Genomic DNA, 16,413 nt, shown 5'->3' on the forward strand with positions numbered 1-16,413 from the left:
TTTACATTTCATATTTTATTTTGCAATGTGTATACTTTATTAAGTAAAACATTTAAATAGCACTGTTACATATAAATTTCAATTAATTGACCAATAAATTCTTTGATGTCTAAGATCTATTCCCTTTATAAAGTTTAAGTGATTGAGTTAGATAGACAAACACCAAGTCATGATTTTATTGTTTTCAATATTCTAATTCATAATACAGATGTATTGCATGCTTTAAACAGAATATTTTTATTCAAATAAATGACTAGGTTTAAATACAAACTACAGAGTTGGGAAGTAGGCAAACCAAAGCTCTTATAAAAATATAATATGAGAGTAGAAGCAGATCAAATATGTTTTGTTCTGCTAAAAATAAAAGTCCAATATGAAGCACTAATTTTATTCAAACTTATAAAAATAAGTGATTTTGTAAACCAAAATGATTCAGGCATTTTGTTTTTGTATTCAGGTTTGATAACAGTAAACAAATTGTGCTATTATACTTGTAAAATGTTTTCTTCAGCATATTTAAGTTTTCTAAATTATTGTTACTAGTTTGAGAATACATGTACTAAAATACAGACTTTTAAAGTTCATTGGTAAGAAAGTAGTTTAGTATTGTTCTGACTAAAATTAATAAGAGGTAGAAATTAACAGATTATCTTATAACACAACCCTACAAAAATGCATATTAAAACAGTACTTTCAAATTTTTCTGACAAAAATTTTCTTTATGCATTGACACATTAATATCATTTATTCCAACATCACAATGATGTTTAATTACAAATATATTATTAAGTTAGCTATAATAAGGGGTCCCTTGATCCATGCAAAGTCAAGTTTGGGGAAATTAGTGCACTAATAAAAGATGTCAGCACAAATTAAAATAAAGTTGGCATACAAATGCAAGAGATTGCTAATAAATTTGATTTAAGGTATCCTTAGATAAATTTCACTATTATTTCTAAATTTAGTATAACCATATAGTAATGTATATAGTACACAATGTATACACAAAAGGTTGACTGAAAATAAAATATACAGGAGATTGGATTTCACATTTTCTCCTTACCTGATGTGGTCAGTGATTGGAATTTTGTAACAGGACCTAATTTTTAAAATGTTTCAAAATTAATTTCTTTAAGGAATCAAATACAATGTATGTTCAAATAAAAAAACAGATCTTTTAAAAATAGTTCCTGTTTGTCAGTTTGTTGGTGCAAAACACCACTTTCAGCTACCTTGGTGGTATAACAGTGACCAGAAATCATTGGTTGAGGATGATGGTGTACTCTAAGAGAACCCTTGACATTTGACAAGTAACATACAATCCAGGAATGGGGTTCGAAATCACAACCCTAAAGATTTAACACTAAACAGGCAAGTGGTCACTGTAGATTAACTACTGAAATCATTCAGTCTCTGAGGCATTTAAAATATTTCCTGCTTTCAAATATAGTTCAAATGAAACAGTTTATAAATTCAAATTCTTAACAAATAATTAAATAACCTATTACCCATATAATAACATGGAACAGAATATACTGGGGTAGGGGAAACCTTCAACATAATCAACATAATATATCATTTAATATACATATCAATACAAGTTTGAACATGATTTCAGCAAATGATTCACATGATGGTTGTTTTCTTAAGTAGGTATTTAGTCATACTGTGGATTCAGTATTATTCGTTGGAAACCAATTTTTCGTGGATTTCGTGGGTAAAGTTGAGCCACGAGCTTAAATGTTCAACGATTATTTTTTTCTATACGCTTGTATGCATACTTTGGCAAAACCATGAAATTAAATATCCACAAACATGTCAGTTTTCCTTAGTCCATTAAAATTAGTACCCATGAAAATAAATGAATCCACAGTAAATTTAAAAAAAAAATACTTCATCAGCTAATGATTAGATTGTTTTCATTTCATTTTGTTTTGTTTTATTTTTCAAATTAACATTAATATACCAAATGTACATGTAAATGCAGAAATAAATGAAAACATGTAGAATTTATTAATGTGACTTAATAACTATGTATTATAAGAAAAAAATCCTGAATTTTGAATTATGCAATTTAAATCCTGTTAAAACTTTCATAATATCGAAGTGATCCCATTATTTTCTGAATTTACACACTATATATGATTATTGTAGATAATGCCTAATTAAACAAATTTCTAGTCTTGCCTTCATAAAAATATATTTTACATTTTGTAATTTTAACCGATTTGCCTTTACATGATAGAGATAACTTTGCTAATTGAATAATGTCAAATAAAATAGTAGGGCTCTACTGCAAATAAATAATTACTACAAATTTTATAATGTTTTCTTCATTTATATTTTCTTCTGTCTCTGTCATTTTATTGCCTTATTTAGGTCATTATCACAGATATTTTTTGCAACACAGCATTTTTTTTAATTCTGAGATCTTTTCCTTGAACTGGGGGATTCCATGATTTTAAATCATATTTCACATGAGTCAAATCCAAAATGCTGAAGCATCTGGAATTTCCCTTGGATATTTTTAGATTTTATGAAGTGTTGTTCTTCATTCTGCAATTCCTGGAGTATTTTCAATGGCTGCCTGTTGTAAACAAGGCAATAAGAGTTGGAAGCCATCATGGATATATGTGCTGCTGTTTGTTGCCTGAAAGAACATGAAACAATTTTTTAAATTCATATGACTTTTTAGATGTTGAATATCAAATAAATATTTCTCTAAAATTGACATAACAAATATAACATAAAATATAAGTGTTTGTCTGTGAAGGAACAACAACAAGGAGAGAAAATTACTTCTACATAAACTTCAAACTTGTTAAAAATATAATGTCAATTTAAAGCGTGCAACTCACTCATAACTTGGTCTAAGAACTATAGAGAAACATATATGACATTTATATAACTATGTATGTGTAAGTTAAAAAACTAGAGGCTCTAAAGAGCCTGTGTCGCTCACCTTGGTCTATCTGAATATTAAACAAAGGACGCAGATGGATTCATGACAAAATTGTGTTTTGGTGATGGTGATGTGTTTGTAAATCTTACTTTACTGAACATTCTTGCTGCTTACAATTATCTCTATCTATAATGAACTTGGCCCAGTAGTTTCAGAGAAGATTTTTGTAAAAGATAACTAAGATTTACGAAAAATGGTTCAAAATTGACTATAAAGGGCAATAACTCCTAAAGGGGTCAACTGACCATTTCAGTCATGTTGACTTATTTGTAAATCTTACTTTGCTGAACATAATTGCTGTTTACAGTTTATCTCTATCTATAATAATATTCAAGATAATAACCCAAAACAGCAAAATTTCCTTAAAATTACCAATTCAGGGGCAGCAACCCAACAACAGGTTGTCCGATTCATCTGAAAATTTCAGGGCAGATAGATCTTGACCTGATAATCAATTTTACTTCATGTCAGATTTGCTCTAAATGCTTTGGTTTTTGAGTTATAAGCCAAAAACTGAATTTTACCCCTATGTTCTATTTTTAGCTGTGGCGGCCATCTTGGTTGGTTGGCCGGGTCACACCACACATTTTTTAAACTAGATACCCCAATTGTGATTGTGGCCAAGTTTGGTTTAATTTGGCCCAGTAGTTTCAGAGGAGAAGATTTTTGTAAAAGATTACTAAGATTTACGAAAAATGGTTAAAAATTGACTATAAAGGGCAATAACTCCTAAAGGGGTCAACTGACCATTTCGGTCATGTTGACTTATTTGTAAATCTTACTTTGCTGAACATTATTTCTGTTTACAGTTTATCTCTATCTATAATAATATTCAAGATAATAACCAAAAACAGCAAAATTTCCTTAAAATTACCAATTCAGGGGCAGCAACTAAACAACGGGTTGTCCGATTCATCTGAAAATTGCAGGGCAGATAGATCTTGACCTGATAAACAATTTTACCCCCATGTCAGATTTGCTCTAAATGATTTGGTTTTTGAGTTATAAGTCAAAAACTGCATTTTACCCCTATGTTCTATTTTTAGCCATGGCGGCCATCTTGATTGGTTGGCCGGGTCACGCCACATATTTTTTAAACTAGATACCCCAATGATGATTGTGGCCAAGTTTGGTTTAATTTGGCCCAGTAGTTTCAGAGGAGAAGATTTTTGTAAAAGTTAACGACGACGGACGACGACGACGACGACGTCAGACAACTTCGGGCCAGGTGAGCTAAAAATATGCTTTAAACATATCTTAGAAGAACTAAAGAGGTCCTTGGTAAATGTATATTTATGTGGAAGGTGCACCGTGCATGTGAAAACTCCAACACAGGGCCTCTGTGTTGAAAGGCAGTGATTTAACCAACTGAGCTAAAAAAAGCACTTTCTCTACTCAACCCCTTATGATTGGCCAAGTATTCGCTACCTAGTACATGTACTTAAGAAGCAATCTTTTCACACTTCTCCGACATCAAGAGTCATTTTACAATTATGACTCTCACAACACATACCCTGGCTAGAAATCCTATCTAATAATTGTTGTTTTTTTAGTTGGGTGCAAAATACAAACAGAGAGCATGATTCTTGTGAGAAAAATTCCAAGCCTGTTTGCACTTAACAAATTAACTGATTGGAATGAAATAATATTACCTCTAAATAAACATTTGTGACCATTTGGTTGATACTACTATCATTTTCCAAATCTTCCTGAAATGTTTAAATATACAATGCATTGAATATAAATCTGATAAACAATAAAATATTATAACAACTCCGTGTTGTTATTGAATGAAGAAACTACAAAAATATATTGTATCTATTCTATGATTTTAAATTCAAGCCAAAATTTGTGGATGCTTTTTTTTTTGCTGCTGTTAGACTTCAATTTTTCTGTTTAACTTGTGTGTGTGTGTCATCACCATAATCACCATCTTTTAATTGAAGTAGTAAATTGAAATTACTTTGACAAAATTTTAAGATGCATTGTCCATGCCTTTTATATAATTCTGTTAAAGTGGAAATGTTATCTTAGCTATTTAATCCCCGGTAAGACCAAACAAAACTTCTATGAAAAAGTAAACAAATGAATAATTCAACTAGAAGGCTTGTATGCAGACATGAACAAAACCATAAAATCAAATATCTACAAAAATATTACATTTCTTACATCTATCAGAAATTGGTAGGTTTTTTGGTGCCAATGAAAATAACAGAATCTTCAGTATCATGAAAGCATTCTTGTTTCCATGGTTATATAACTTACCCCTAGTTTGTTAAGGCAGTGTGAGAATTTTGTAGACAAGATAGAAACTTCTGTGCTCAGCAGTTTGTTGATACTGAAATAAATAAAAATGTAAATGTAACAAGAATACACATGTTGTCCTGCTAAGCATATTCACACTTGTAATCATAATATAGGAACAGAGGATGTGGATGTCCTACATATCCTTAAAGTTCAAACACATTACTAGTTGTCACTGATGAGCTGCTTACCAAATTTAAAGTCATTCTGTTAAGTAGTACTTGAGAAAAGTATCATGAAATATTTTGGAAGTTTATTTAAAGTATCAGTAAAACGGACAGTTGGTGCATAACAGATTCGTAAAATACTGACATATTACAACTCATTCCTGTCAACCTTCTGACTAAATAAAATATAATTCTTTTCAGGTGTACTTTAGAAATTTGAGACATAAATTTCAAATTGATCTCTAAACATAAATATTACCTAAGTAAACATTTTGCTCGTTCTATGAAGTTTTTATCTGAGTCCTTCTGGATAAGAATGAGTTCCCCTGCTTTATGAAACTGTTCCATGGCTTTTGAAGTTAACTGTGCTAATGACTGGATAGCTTTCTGGTGCATTATCTGCAAAATTAAATTGGATTAACCTTATGTCTTTTTTTTTCCAATATCAGTTGTAATAAAATTTAATTTACCTACCCAATCAGCAGCTATCTATTAATATATGCCATTTGTGACAAATTGTATGCACTGTCACGACATAATATAACTAAGAAACCGCATAGAAAAATGAGTAGTAGACATCAATCAGACAAAAATACAACAAAAAATAACTTTGGTAACTCTGTCCACTGAGGTAAACAATTTTTTTAAAAACTATTCAGGATCACTGATTTTAATGTCGACAGTACTTACTTCAACGTAACAGATATGTTTGATGTATCTAGCTATCTAAATATAACTTTTGTAAGAGAACCTTTTTTCTATTAACATAAATGCTTCACAATTCTGAACCATCTAAACATGTTTTTGTCTATTGTTGCCTATTTAAAGGGGAAATCAACATAAAAAATACAGTGGCTATAAAATGGTTTGATATTTATTATCTAATAACTTTTAAAATCTTACTTTTGGTTCTACTTTTTCACCTTCCCCCTGTTTTTCATAAAAATCTGTAATTTCTTTTCTTATATTTTCTTGAACCTGAAAACAAGATTAAAATATATATGAATCATTTTCCACTTTAAATCCTTTGAACTTAAATGTCTTTTCCAACATTTGTTCTGTATACATGTGCTTATATAAGTTCAATCCTCAATTAAGATAAATTACAATGATCTGATTGGTTGTCCATAACAATTTTGAAATCCCTTTAGTTTTTTTTTCATTTCAAACACTTCATACTAAATTGCAACATTAAAATTCAATCAAAGAGCTGAAGAGCTCTGAGGGAAAAGACGGCCATTGTTTCAATTTTTAGGGGGGTATCTTTTGATAGTCTACATACAAAGAATGAGCAAAAGAACAGCTAGAACATATAGAAAGGCTAACAATAATGAAATTAATTGTTGTTTATTGTTATTTCATTTCCTTAGTCAAGAATTCATCATAGAGACAATTTGGACCAATGAGATCTGCACCTTCTAAATCAAAACATTTGATTAAAGTTGGGAGTTAATTATCTAAAATTCAATTGAATTTAACAACTACTACAATATATTTAAGAATTTTAATTATGTACAACTGAACGGCAGGCTAAGACCATTCTCAATTTGTTGTGACAGTATTCTCAAGAAAGTGAGGACTGAAAAATCTATTCAGTTTTAATTTTCCATTGATAAAGTTCCCAGTTACAACTCTCATCACAGGGATACATGTACTTATAAAATCAAATATGATTGATATAAGCTGTGTGAAGTTTGTTTCCAGATCCCACATTTTGATATATCTGTAAAATTCATGAATAAATAGCTTTAAACTACAAAAAGCAATATTTAAAAAAAAAAAGAAAAAAAAATGACCACTACAATAATTATGTTGGTACGCAAAATTATTTTTTAATTGATGACTACTTATCATATATATACTTAATGTGACATTTTTAGTGTTCAGATACATTAACTTTCATTTTAGTGGGTAATTACTCATCAATTGAGGTGCTCCTTAATTGGAGAAAGATTCTAAAAACATAACTTTACAGAAAGAATGAAAACTGCAGTTGCTCTCCCCAATCTCAATAGGTATAAACTACAAAAAGCAACATTTAATTTTTTTAATTTTTTTTTTTAACCATTTCAATAATTATGTTGGTACACAAAATTTTTTTTATACAGAAGACTACTTATCATATACTAAATGTCACATTTTAAGTGTTCAGAAACATTTACTTTGATTTTAGTGTATAATTACTTATCAATGGAGGTGCTCCTGAATTGGAGGAAGATTCTAAAAACAGAACTTTACAGAAATAATGAAAACTGTCGTTTCTCTCCCCAATCTCATGTATCCCCATTGATATTGTTTACCGCGAAAGTTGACCTACAAATTATCTGATTATAGCCTCAGATTAAAGCATTGCATTTTGGTGTGTGAATGATCTACACTACAGCAAACATCATTAGGTTTACATTTAACAAATACGGATTTTAAATTAGTATACAAATACTGTGACTGGTTTTTATAATGAATAAAGGATATCCCTGTGTGGCATTCCAACAATGACGTCACTAAGTTAGATATATTTAGAATATTTCGTAATACTGATTTTTCCGGACTGTAAAAGAAACGTATATAGTGTAAGGGAAAGCTCAATATACGTTAATTTCACGAGAAACAGAAGGGAAATGTGTAAAAAATGTATTTAAAGTCAATCTGTTCTCCTTTTCATCAATTTCAGTATGACATTTTGAGGGGGTTTCCAAACTATCAAAACAAAATGATTGATGTGAGGGAAAGATACTCTGGCCAACCCCATTAGGGAGTTGACGGCTTGAAGCCGTCTTTCCCCAAAAACAAATACCAAACCAGGTGCTCTGCAGAGCGCAGCTTTATACGATTGAGAGGTCAAACTCTGAACAGTTGGGGCAAGAATGGACACAACATTCACACTTGATACAGCTCTGAATTTGAATTGTGATCAAATTTTTGACATAAAATGAGTTTCTGACACAAAACAAATGTTAAGATCTTATAAATCTATTATGCAATATTGTGCAATTGAAGATTTCTTCTTCAAACTTTTCAAAAATTTGGAATTTGAGAGATTTGGAGAAAAAAAATTGAACACTACTACCACCCCCCTTTTTTACAATAAGTCCAAAACCTGAAATTTCTTTATATATTATTTACAAGTAGTGTGAGGGAGGTAAATCCGAACATACCAAATATTGTATGTTAAATGTTTTTGAATTACCTCCCTTACACTGCATGCTTTTATTTAATTGTCTCAATTGTCCATTGACCAGAAAAACCTAGTTTCCCCCCTTTTTTTGCCCCTAATTCCCCTTTTTTGCCCCCAATTCCACAACATTTTGAGCCATAACCCCCCCAAAGTCATTACTGACCATCCCTTAATGGTATGATTTCAGATAGATTCATCCACTTAAACACAAGTTATTGTTTGAAAACTACAAAAATGCTTATTTTGGGCCCGTTTTTGGCCCCTAATTCCTAAACTATTGGGACCATAACCCCCAAAATCAATCCCAACCTTCCTTTAGTGGTATTGAACCTTTTGTTTAAATTTATAGAGATCCATTCACTAAATCTAAAGTCCAAAAACTAAATGCGTCTTCAGACGACATAATACCATTATACGACGTAAAATATTTTTTTGCAGTTGTATAAAAATAAAGCAGAAAAACTTCCTCTTTTACTATAGTTATGCTTACTCAACAGTATACAACATAATAATGCTAAATAAAAATCAGAACTTAGAAAATGCTCAGCGTGCCTTGAATATTGACAGATTTTTCATTGCCTAAACATCTAGATAAACGTATGTATCAGTCATAAATGAGAGTCAACATCTCCCTAGATCTATATCTTTAATTTTAAGGATGACTGATACCTGAAATGTATATATACACAGTACTTAAGTAAATGATTAGTAATATACAACACAATCAATGCTGCTGGACGAGCATCTTTTTTGTGACCAAATACTATACTCTTCCATGCTACCAGACTTGCTACAATAGTTGAGGTTACCTTATTGATTTTATTAGGGGTTGTTCCCAGATGGAGATCTGTCAGTAACTCTGTCATCACTTTAATAAATTCATGTTCCTGCTCTTCATCATCTAAAATAAAATAACAAATATGTATAGATTATCAGGTTTTTCTACACATTTATATTGTCAATATCAGCTGTGGAGCCACAATGTGAACCTTTTTGGCCAGGGAGAGTAGGGAACGAGTAAAAAAGCTTTACATTGTATCAAGCGGCTGATATTTTACGATTTTAATGTGTATATATTTCATGATATCTATACGAAGAAAACTGGATTATCTGTTTATCTTTCTATTACTGGTCATTTTTACCTCCTCTCACATTGTGACGTCACTGATAATGCCTGCTCTCATCTCAAAGCCCAGATACAAGGATTACGGAGCTACTGAGCTGGATTATATAGTACACAAACACAGCATAAAAAAACACAAGAGTGCACACGCTGAAATGTCTCGCCTTCTATACTAATCATTGATATTATGTTGATAGTCCTAAGTATAAAGCTAAGCTTTATTACAACTGTCACATAAACTTAACATTAACCAAGATAACTAAACAAAGACCAATGAACCTTGAAAAAGAGGTCCATGTCAGATGAACCATGCCAGGCAGACAGGTACAGCTAACAATGCTTCTATACAACATATATAGTTGACACATTACTTATAGTTTAAAAACACAAAAACTTAACACTGTGCAATGAACCGTGAAAATGAGGTCACGGTTAAATAAAACCTGCTCGACTGACATAAAGATCATAAAATATTTCCACACACCAAATATAGTTGACCTATGGCATATAGCATTAGATAAAAAGACCAAAACTCAAAAACTTAACTTTGACCACTGAACCATGAAAATGAGGTCAAGGTCACATGACATCTGCCCGCTAGAGATGTACACTTAACAATCATTCCATACAACAAATATAGTAGACCTATTGCATATGGTATGAGAAAAACAGACCAAAACACAAAAATTTAACTATAACCACTGAACCATGAAAATGAGGTCAAGGTCAGATGACACCTGCCAGTTGGACATGTACACCTTACAGTCCTTCCATACACCGAATATACTAGCCCTATTGCTTATAGTATCTGAGATATGGACTTGACCACCAAAACTTAACCTTGTTCACTGATCCATGAAATGAGGTCGAGGTCAAGTGAAAACTGTCTGACAGACACGAGGACCTTGCAAGGTACACACATATCAAATATAGTTATCCTATTACTTATAATAAGAGAGAATTCAACATTACAAAAAGTTTGAACTTTTTTTTCAAGTGGTCACTGAACCATGAAAATGAGGTCAAGGACATTGGACATGTGACTGACGGAAACTTCGTAACATGAAGCATCTATATACAAAGTATGAAGCATCCAGGTCTTCCACCTTCTAAAATATAAAGCTTTTAAGAAGTGAGCTAACGCCGCCGCCGTAGCCGCCGCCGCCGGATCACTATCCCTATGTTGAGCTTTCTGCAACAAAAGTTGCAGGCTCGACAAAAACAGATAACAGGTGCTTGTTATATTTCTGGTACATTTCCACCGGCCTGGTTGATTGATAACAGGTACAATTTTTATATCCATGATCTTAACTATGTCCATATTTATATTGTTTGTATGTTAACTACTATGTTTGATTGATGCATTACAAACTATTAATGTAGGTGCCTGTCCCAAGTCAGGAGCCTGTTATTCAGTGGTTGTCGTTTGTTTATGTGTTACATATTTGTTTTCCATTCATTTTTTTATATAAATAAGGCTGTTAGTTTTCTCGTTTGAATTATTTTACATTGTCTTATCGGGGCCTTTTATAGCTGACTATGCGGTATGGGCTTTGCTCATTGTTGAAGGCCGTACGGTGACCTATAGTTGTTAATGTCTGTGTCATTTTGGTCTTTTGTGGATAGTTGTCTCATTTGCAATCATACCACATCTTCTTTTTTATATTTGTTGATATGCAGAAAAAATGGTTCCATAATTCCAAACCATTTCTACTTAATGGTGAACTTTTTTCTTACAACATAAAAAAATGTAATTATACAAAACAAAATATTACCATCATCATCGTCATTTTCATGTTCAAAGATCTGTTTTATTTCAATGAGTTGTGATTTGATGGACGACAGTGTTTCTGCAGGCAGTGATGTTAACAGTATTTGGACTTTTTTCTCACACTGATTGGATAATATTTCTAGAGCTTCTAAATGAGAAATTCCTAAAAAGTAAACAAAAATATGCAATCAACATAAATGTTTACCCGTAAATTGTTTATTTAAATGAAACATGTATCTGTTGTTACAAAATTTTGATACAAATGTACTATATATATATATATATATATATATCCTTTAAACATGACCTTATAGTCCTCCTAATAACCCACTTTCTTCATAATGATACCTCTTACACCATTATGCTGCCTTATGATGCTTCTTTATGGTTTAAATCATTTTGTCTTTCAAAAATCTGATTCAAATTTCTTTAATTTGTATCATATATGAAAATTTATATGTCACTGATAAAATATTTTTTTCCAAGAAGCATGATCATTTCAAACATGAATTTTTATATTTTTTTTTGTTTTTTATTAACAAAATTTAATAAATTAAAGTTAGATCATTTACAAAATTTTGTTGAAATGTACTGTGCAAAATACGTAATAAAACAAAAGACCTAATCAGGGAAAAGGTTACATCAAATTACCTTGAAATTCATCAAACAAATACCCAAAATGAGACTTTCTGGCCTCCTCTGACTCTTTCTCCATTTCCTGTTTATATTCTGACTCCTCTTTTGCTTCTTTTAAAACAGAAGACAGATTTGGTTTATCTCCCCTTTCAAGTAATACTTTGGATCTGTGTATTCCTGGGTCATGATCCTCAATAAAATCAAATGCCTTCTTGCCGACTGTTTCTAACACATCCATGCTTCCTGTCACTAGATTTTTACTCTGAAAAAAAAAAGTCATTTTGATGAAAGATGACATAGTGGTTAGTAAGTGCTTTTTTTGTAAGAGAGAAAATAATTGATTTTTTTAAAACATTAAAGCCATTGTTATGTTGTATCTTTCTATTTTAATATGTTCACACTAGTTCTTGTAACAACCTCATTTGAGCAAAATATTTCTATATGTTGTATCATGGAAGTAATATTTAAAAGGAATAACATCGACTAATTAGCATTTATTAACGGCCTGCAGAGCCCTGTACTAAAGTCATATGATTTTATCCAATTATAGTCTCAGCGGTAAGATCCCTTTGGTTACTATCTGTGATACCGCGGTTGTAAAATGGCATCTGGAATTTCTTATCAATCACGTGATTTTATCGAGTCCGGTAATTATAGAGTACCTGTGTTAAATCCGAGGTTTATTATTACTGAGAAGGTGGCACTGTATCATATACAATCTCTACCTTCAGATGAAGTCGTATGATGTAAAAAACTTGAAAAACGGACGAGAATTGTTCAAACTACAACAGTTTAGCATGGAAAATTGTATTTAATTTAGCATATTTTTGCTTTTTACCGTTTGTTTTAAACTGTTCTAAAAGTATTTTCCGGTTAAAAGCGGACCCGAGTTAAACAGTTAAATATCGATGAATCGATCAGGTTTCACATGATGTTGAACAAAATAATGTAGGCAAATGTAGACATAGATTTGTTTACTGTTGAAATGTGCAAAGTTTATCGAGATTGAAAAAGAAGGATATTTACTTTCAAGTATTCTAAATTTATGTATATGTCATAAATGTCATTGATTACATTATTGAAACTGGACAACTAAAATGGGGATAATATTTTCGTAAATTTATATATTTTTTTTAAATTATAAAAATTATTACAAACCGACGAAATGGGCTTGAATCTATCTGTCTTACGGCAAATTATATTTTACACAAATTAGTTTATGTATCAAGAACTTAAATTGAAGGATAGAATCGTTTAGAATTGTGAATATTTTAATTGACTAAGACTTAGGTTTTTCGTATATAATAAAGGGGGTCCAAACGTATTTTTTGTACAATCATCTTCTTAACTTACGGAAAAGTTTTTTTTAACTGTATGTAAATATTAAAATTGAAAATGACCCAGCCTTGTTCTACAATTTTGTATGTGATAGGTGTCGGTTTAAACTTACTATTAAGACTCAAACTAACCAAAAATAGGAAAAAATGGACTAAAATAAAAATTGAACGAAAGACTCTATTCGGCAGCGTACATCAATGGAATGTAACGAATGGACTATTCGGGTTACCTCGCACGTATATACGACAAAAGCTTGTCTGTTCGTAATTCTCCATGAACACGAAAATGACCGATAAGTGTCTGTGATTTGATCGATCACATGCGGAGAATCAACTTCCATGCCAGCTATTGAACCAATTAACGAGTTATCGAAAGATGGGCGGTAACGCAGATGAAACCTTTGAAGTGACGACGATGTTATTCCTTTCAATATTACTTCCATGGTTGTATGTATACAAACTATAAGCATTGATCATTTTTTAAAAAGGAAAAGTTTACCTGCTGAAGGTTGGTGGCTCTCTCTCCTGATACTCAAACTTCCTCAACAATAAAACATGATGGCAAATAGTGCTGAAATGGGGCTAAACCCCAACAGTCCATCATTCTGGTATCCAGAAAAAACTTCAATTTAATATTTTACATTTGTCATTTACAAGATTATATAAAATAAATCAGCTTACTGTACTCTGTACAATATTAGAGGTCTTGGCCACAGCATCCTTTAGACTTGACATTCCCCATGATGAGAACCATCCTCCTCCCCCTCCTGAAGCTGTTTCCTCTTTAGCCTCTTCAGCTTTCTCTGCATTTTTATCATCACTTCCTTTTTCTGCTTTCTTCTCTTCGCCTGATTAAAATATGTCAAATATCTTTATTGACATATTCTTTTTACTTTTTACAAAATGACTCTTCTTATAAAATAACAAACTTGATTATAGATATTTTTTTTTGTCATATATATATGGTTCCAATTTTTTTGATTTGAGAAAAAAACTAAATAATACATTGTACATGTGAACTGCAGGAAATGTGTTGAGGCGACAGAAAAAATAGTTTGCCAAGTTTTTCTTATGTTTTGTAGTGATGACCTCAAATTAAGGACCTTTGATATCAAATATTTTGCTTTATGAAGATGTACACATTCGTATAAATTCTTCCTGAGTGTGAATGTTTTGTCTCTCAGTATCAAAATCCTTCAAATAGTTAAGGATGATTTAAGTGCTCACAAAAAATGTAATATATAATGAATTATTTCTATATCTAAGATCATTACTACTTTGCTTCTTACACATCTACATACACTATATATATTGCCTTTGTATAAAATCAGGCTTACACAATTTATGTGACGAAAAAACTAGAAGATTCCTATATATTTTCCAACTTCTAAATATTGTTACCAACAAGTATAAATATGTATATTCATATATTGGTTTTATAATTTATAACAGTTCCCATACCTGGTTCTACATGTTTTGGCTGCTCTGTAATTTCCTTTGAAGATGATTCAGCAGGCTTCATTGTATGAGCCACATCATGAGATTCCAAGGCTTCGTCTTCTTTTTTATCAGTTTTCATGTAAGCCAGCTGTTCAGGTGGTATAGCACCCAATGTATTCTCCATTGTATCCATTATTGTACTGAACCCTTCTCCTGAAATATAATGTCTTTAATTTAACCCATTTATTCAACAAAACTAAAAAACACATGTTGAATAACAGACAATTCAAGTCTACAATGATTGAAAAGTTCCCAGACCATATGATAAGCTCTCATAAAATCAATTCTTTATTATGTTTGATTGATGAGTGAGTGGAAATCTAATTTTAAACACTTCTGAATATTCATACAAGTAAACACTTTGTAAGAATCTCAATTGTTTTTTTTCGGGTGCCATTCCAAATTAAACTAAGCAAAATAATATTGTACAGGTAGAAATACACATGTGACAAAAACTGTTGAAGAGAATTTTTGTCCAATAAATCTCAATATTGGCATTGTAAAACTTTTCTGGAGTTAATATGTAACTAAATGTGACATATCTCCCCAAAGATTTACAAATGCTTGCTATACACTATAATTTAAGTTTGCAAAATAACAAATAAATATGGTTTATTAATGTCTCAAGGCAAAGATGCGTTAGCGGAGACAGTATACGGGTATCTGTGACCATCAAATCACCAATTGATGTTGTTGAAGCTTAAAATACAATATTATCATCTTCATTCTAATGAAACTGATAGAAAACAATGTTAAAACATACATTTAAAATCTGTTATATGTCGTCTACGCTTGCGTACGTTTTCATAGCATCAATTGTGATTTAATGACATGAAAATCAGCGACCTTATCCATTCAAAATGAACATTTAACATGATGTTGCATTAGAATGATGTTTGACAGGTAATCCTCTGATTCTTTGAAATACATTTTATTGTATGTATGTATCTGTACTAAATTGACTGATTTATCTATGACATACTAACCAACTTGATTTGTAAATGTTGAAACTGATGTCTGTGCTACATTCATGATACTAGAACCCCATCCCCCAATGTTCCAATTACTAGACTGAAATTAAAGAAAGACAGTATCTTCAGTGAATTTATTTACTTACAAATATATCTATGTATGTAATATAACGATTAATATACATGTACAGCATATTTTTCACATCATTTTTTCGAATTGATTTCAAAATTATTCACAGAGTAAACTTTCCATTCAACACAGGATTAAACATAGAAATGTATATTTAAAGTGATTTTAAGATATTTAGGCCTATATTTCAATATGACCTTTTGAATGCAAAAACATGGTGTCCTTTTGATTGATTGATACATTTTGTACCTGTAGATGGGGAATATTCAGTGGTAAATATTTCAAGCATATTAAGGTCTAGCAGAAATAAATCAAATAGGTTATTCCTGCAAAATTC

At 31.2% G+C, this 16,413-nt stretch overlaps 1 protein-coding gene across 1 annotated transcript in view; it reads right to left on the reverse strand.

The window, feature by feature from the left end:
- LOC143085677 (uncharacterized) overlaps positions 1-16,413 on the reverse strand; it is a 20,173-nt gene continuing 3,760 nt past the window's right edge. Inside the window, exons 3-13 of the mRNA XM_076262175.1 lie at positions 15,962-16,046; positions 14,937-15,128; positions 14,157-14,323; positions 12,154-12,400; positions 11,507-11,665; positions 9,418-9,509; positions 6,337-6,411; positions 5,693-5,832; positions 5,228-5,300; positions 4,615-4,671; positions 1-2,650 (exon numbers count right to left, since the gene is read on the reverse strand). Of these exons, the coding sequence (XP_076118290.1) occupies positions 2,552-2,650; positions 4,615-4,671; positions 5,228-5,300; positions 5,693-5,832; positions 6,337-6,411; positions 9,418-9,509; positions 11,507-11,665; positions 12,154-12,400; positions 14,157-14,323; positions 14,937-15,128; positions 15,962-16,046 (1,386 nt within the window). The 3' untranslated portion in view covers positions 1-2,551. The remainder of the gene's footprint in view (positions 2,651-4,614; positions 4,672-5,227; positions 5,301-5,692; positions 5,833-6,336; positions 6,412-9,417; positions 9,510-11,506; positions 11,666-12,153; positions 12,401-14,156; positions 14,324-14,936; positions 15,129-15,961; positions 16,047-16,413) is intronic.

Source organism: Mytilus galloprovincialis, chromosome 8 (genome assembly GCF_965363235.1).
Source record: "Mytilus galloprovincialis chromosome 8, xbMytGall1.hap1.1, whole genome shotgun sequence".
NCBI classification, from domain to species: Eukaryota; Metazoa; Mollusca; class Bivalvia; order Mytilida; family Mytilidae; genus Mytilus; species Mytilus galloprovincialis.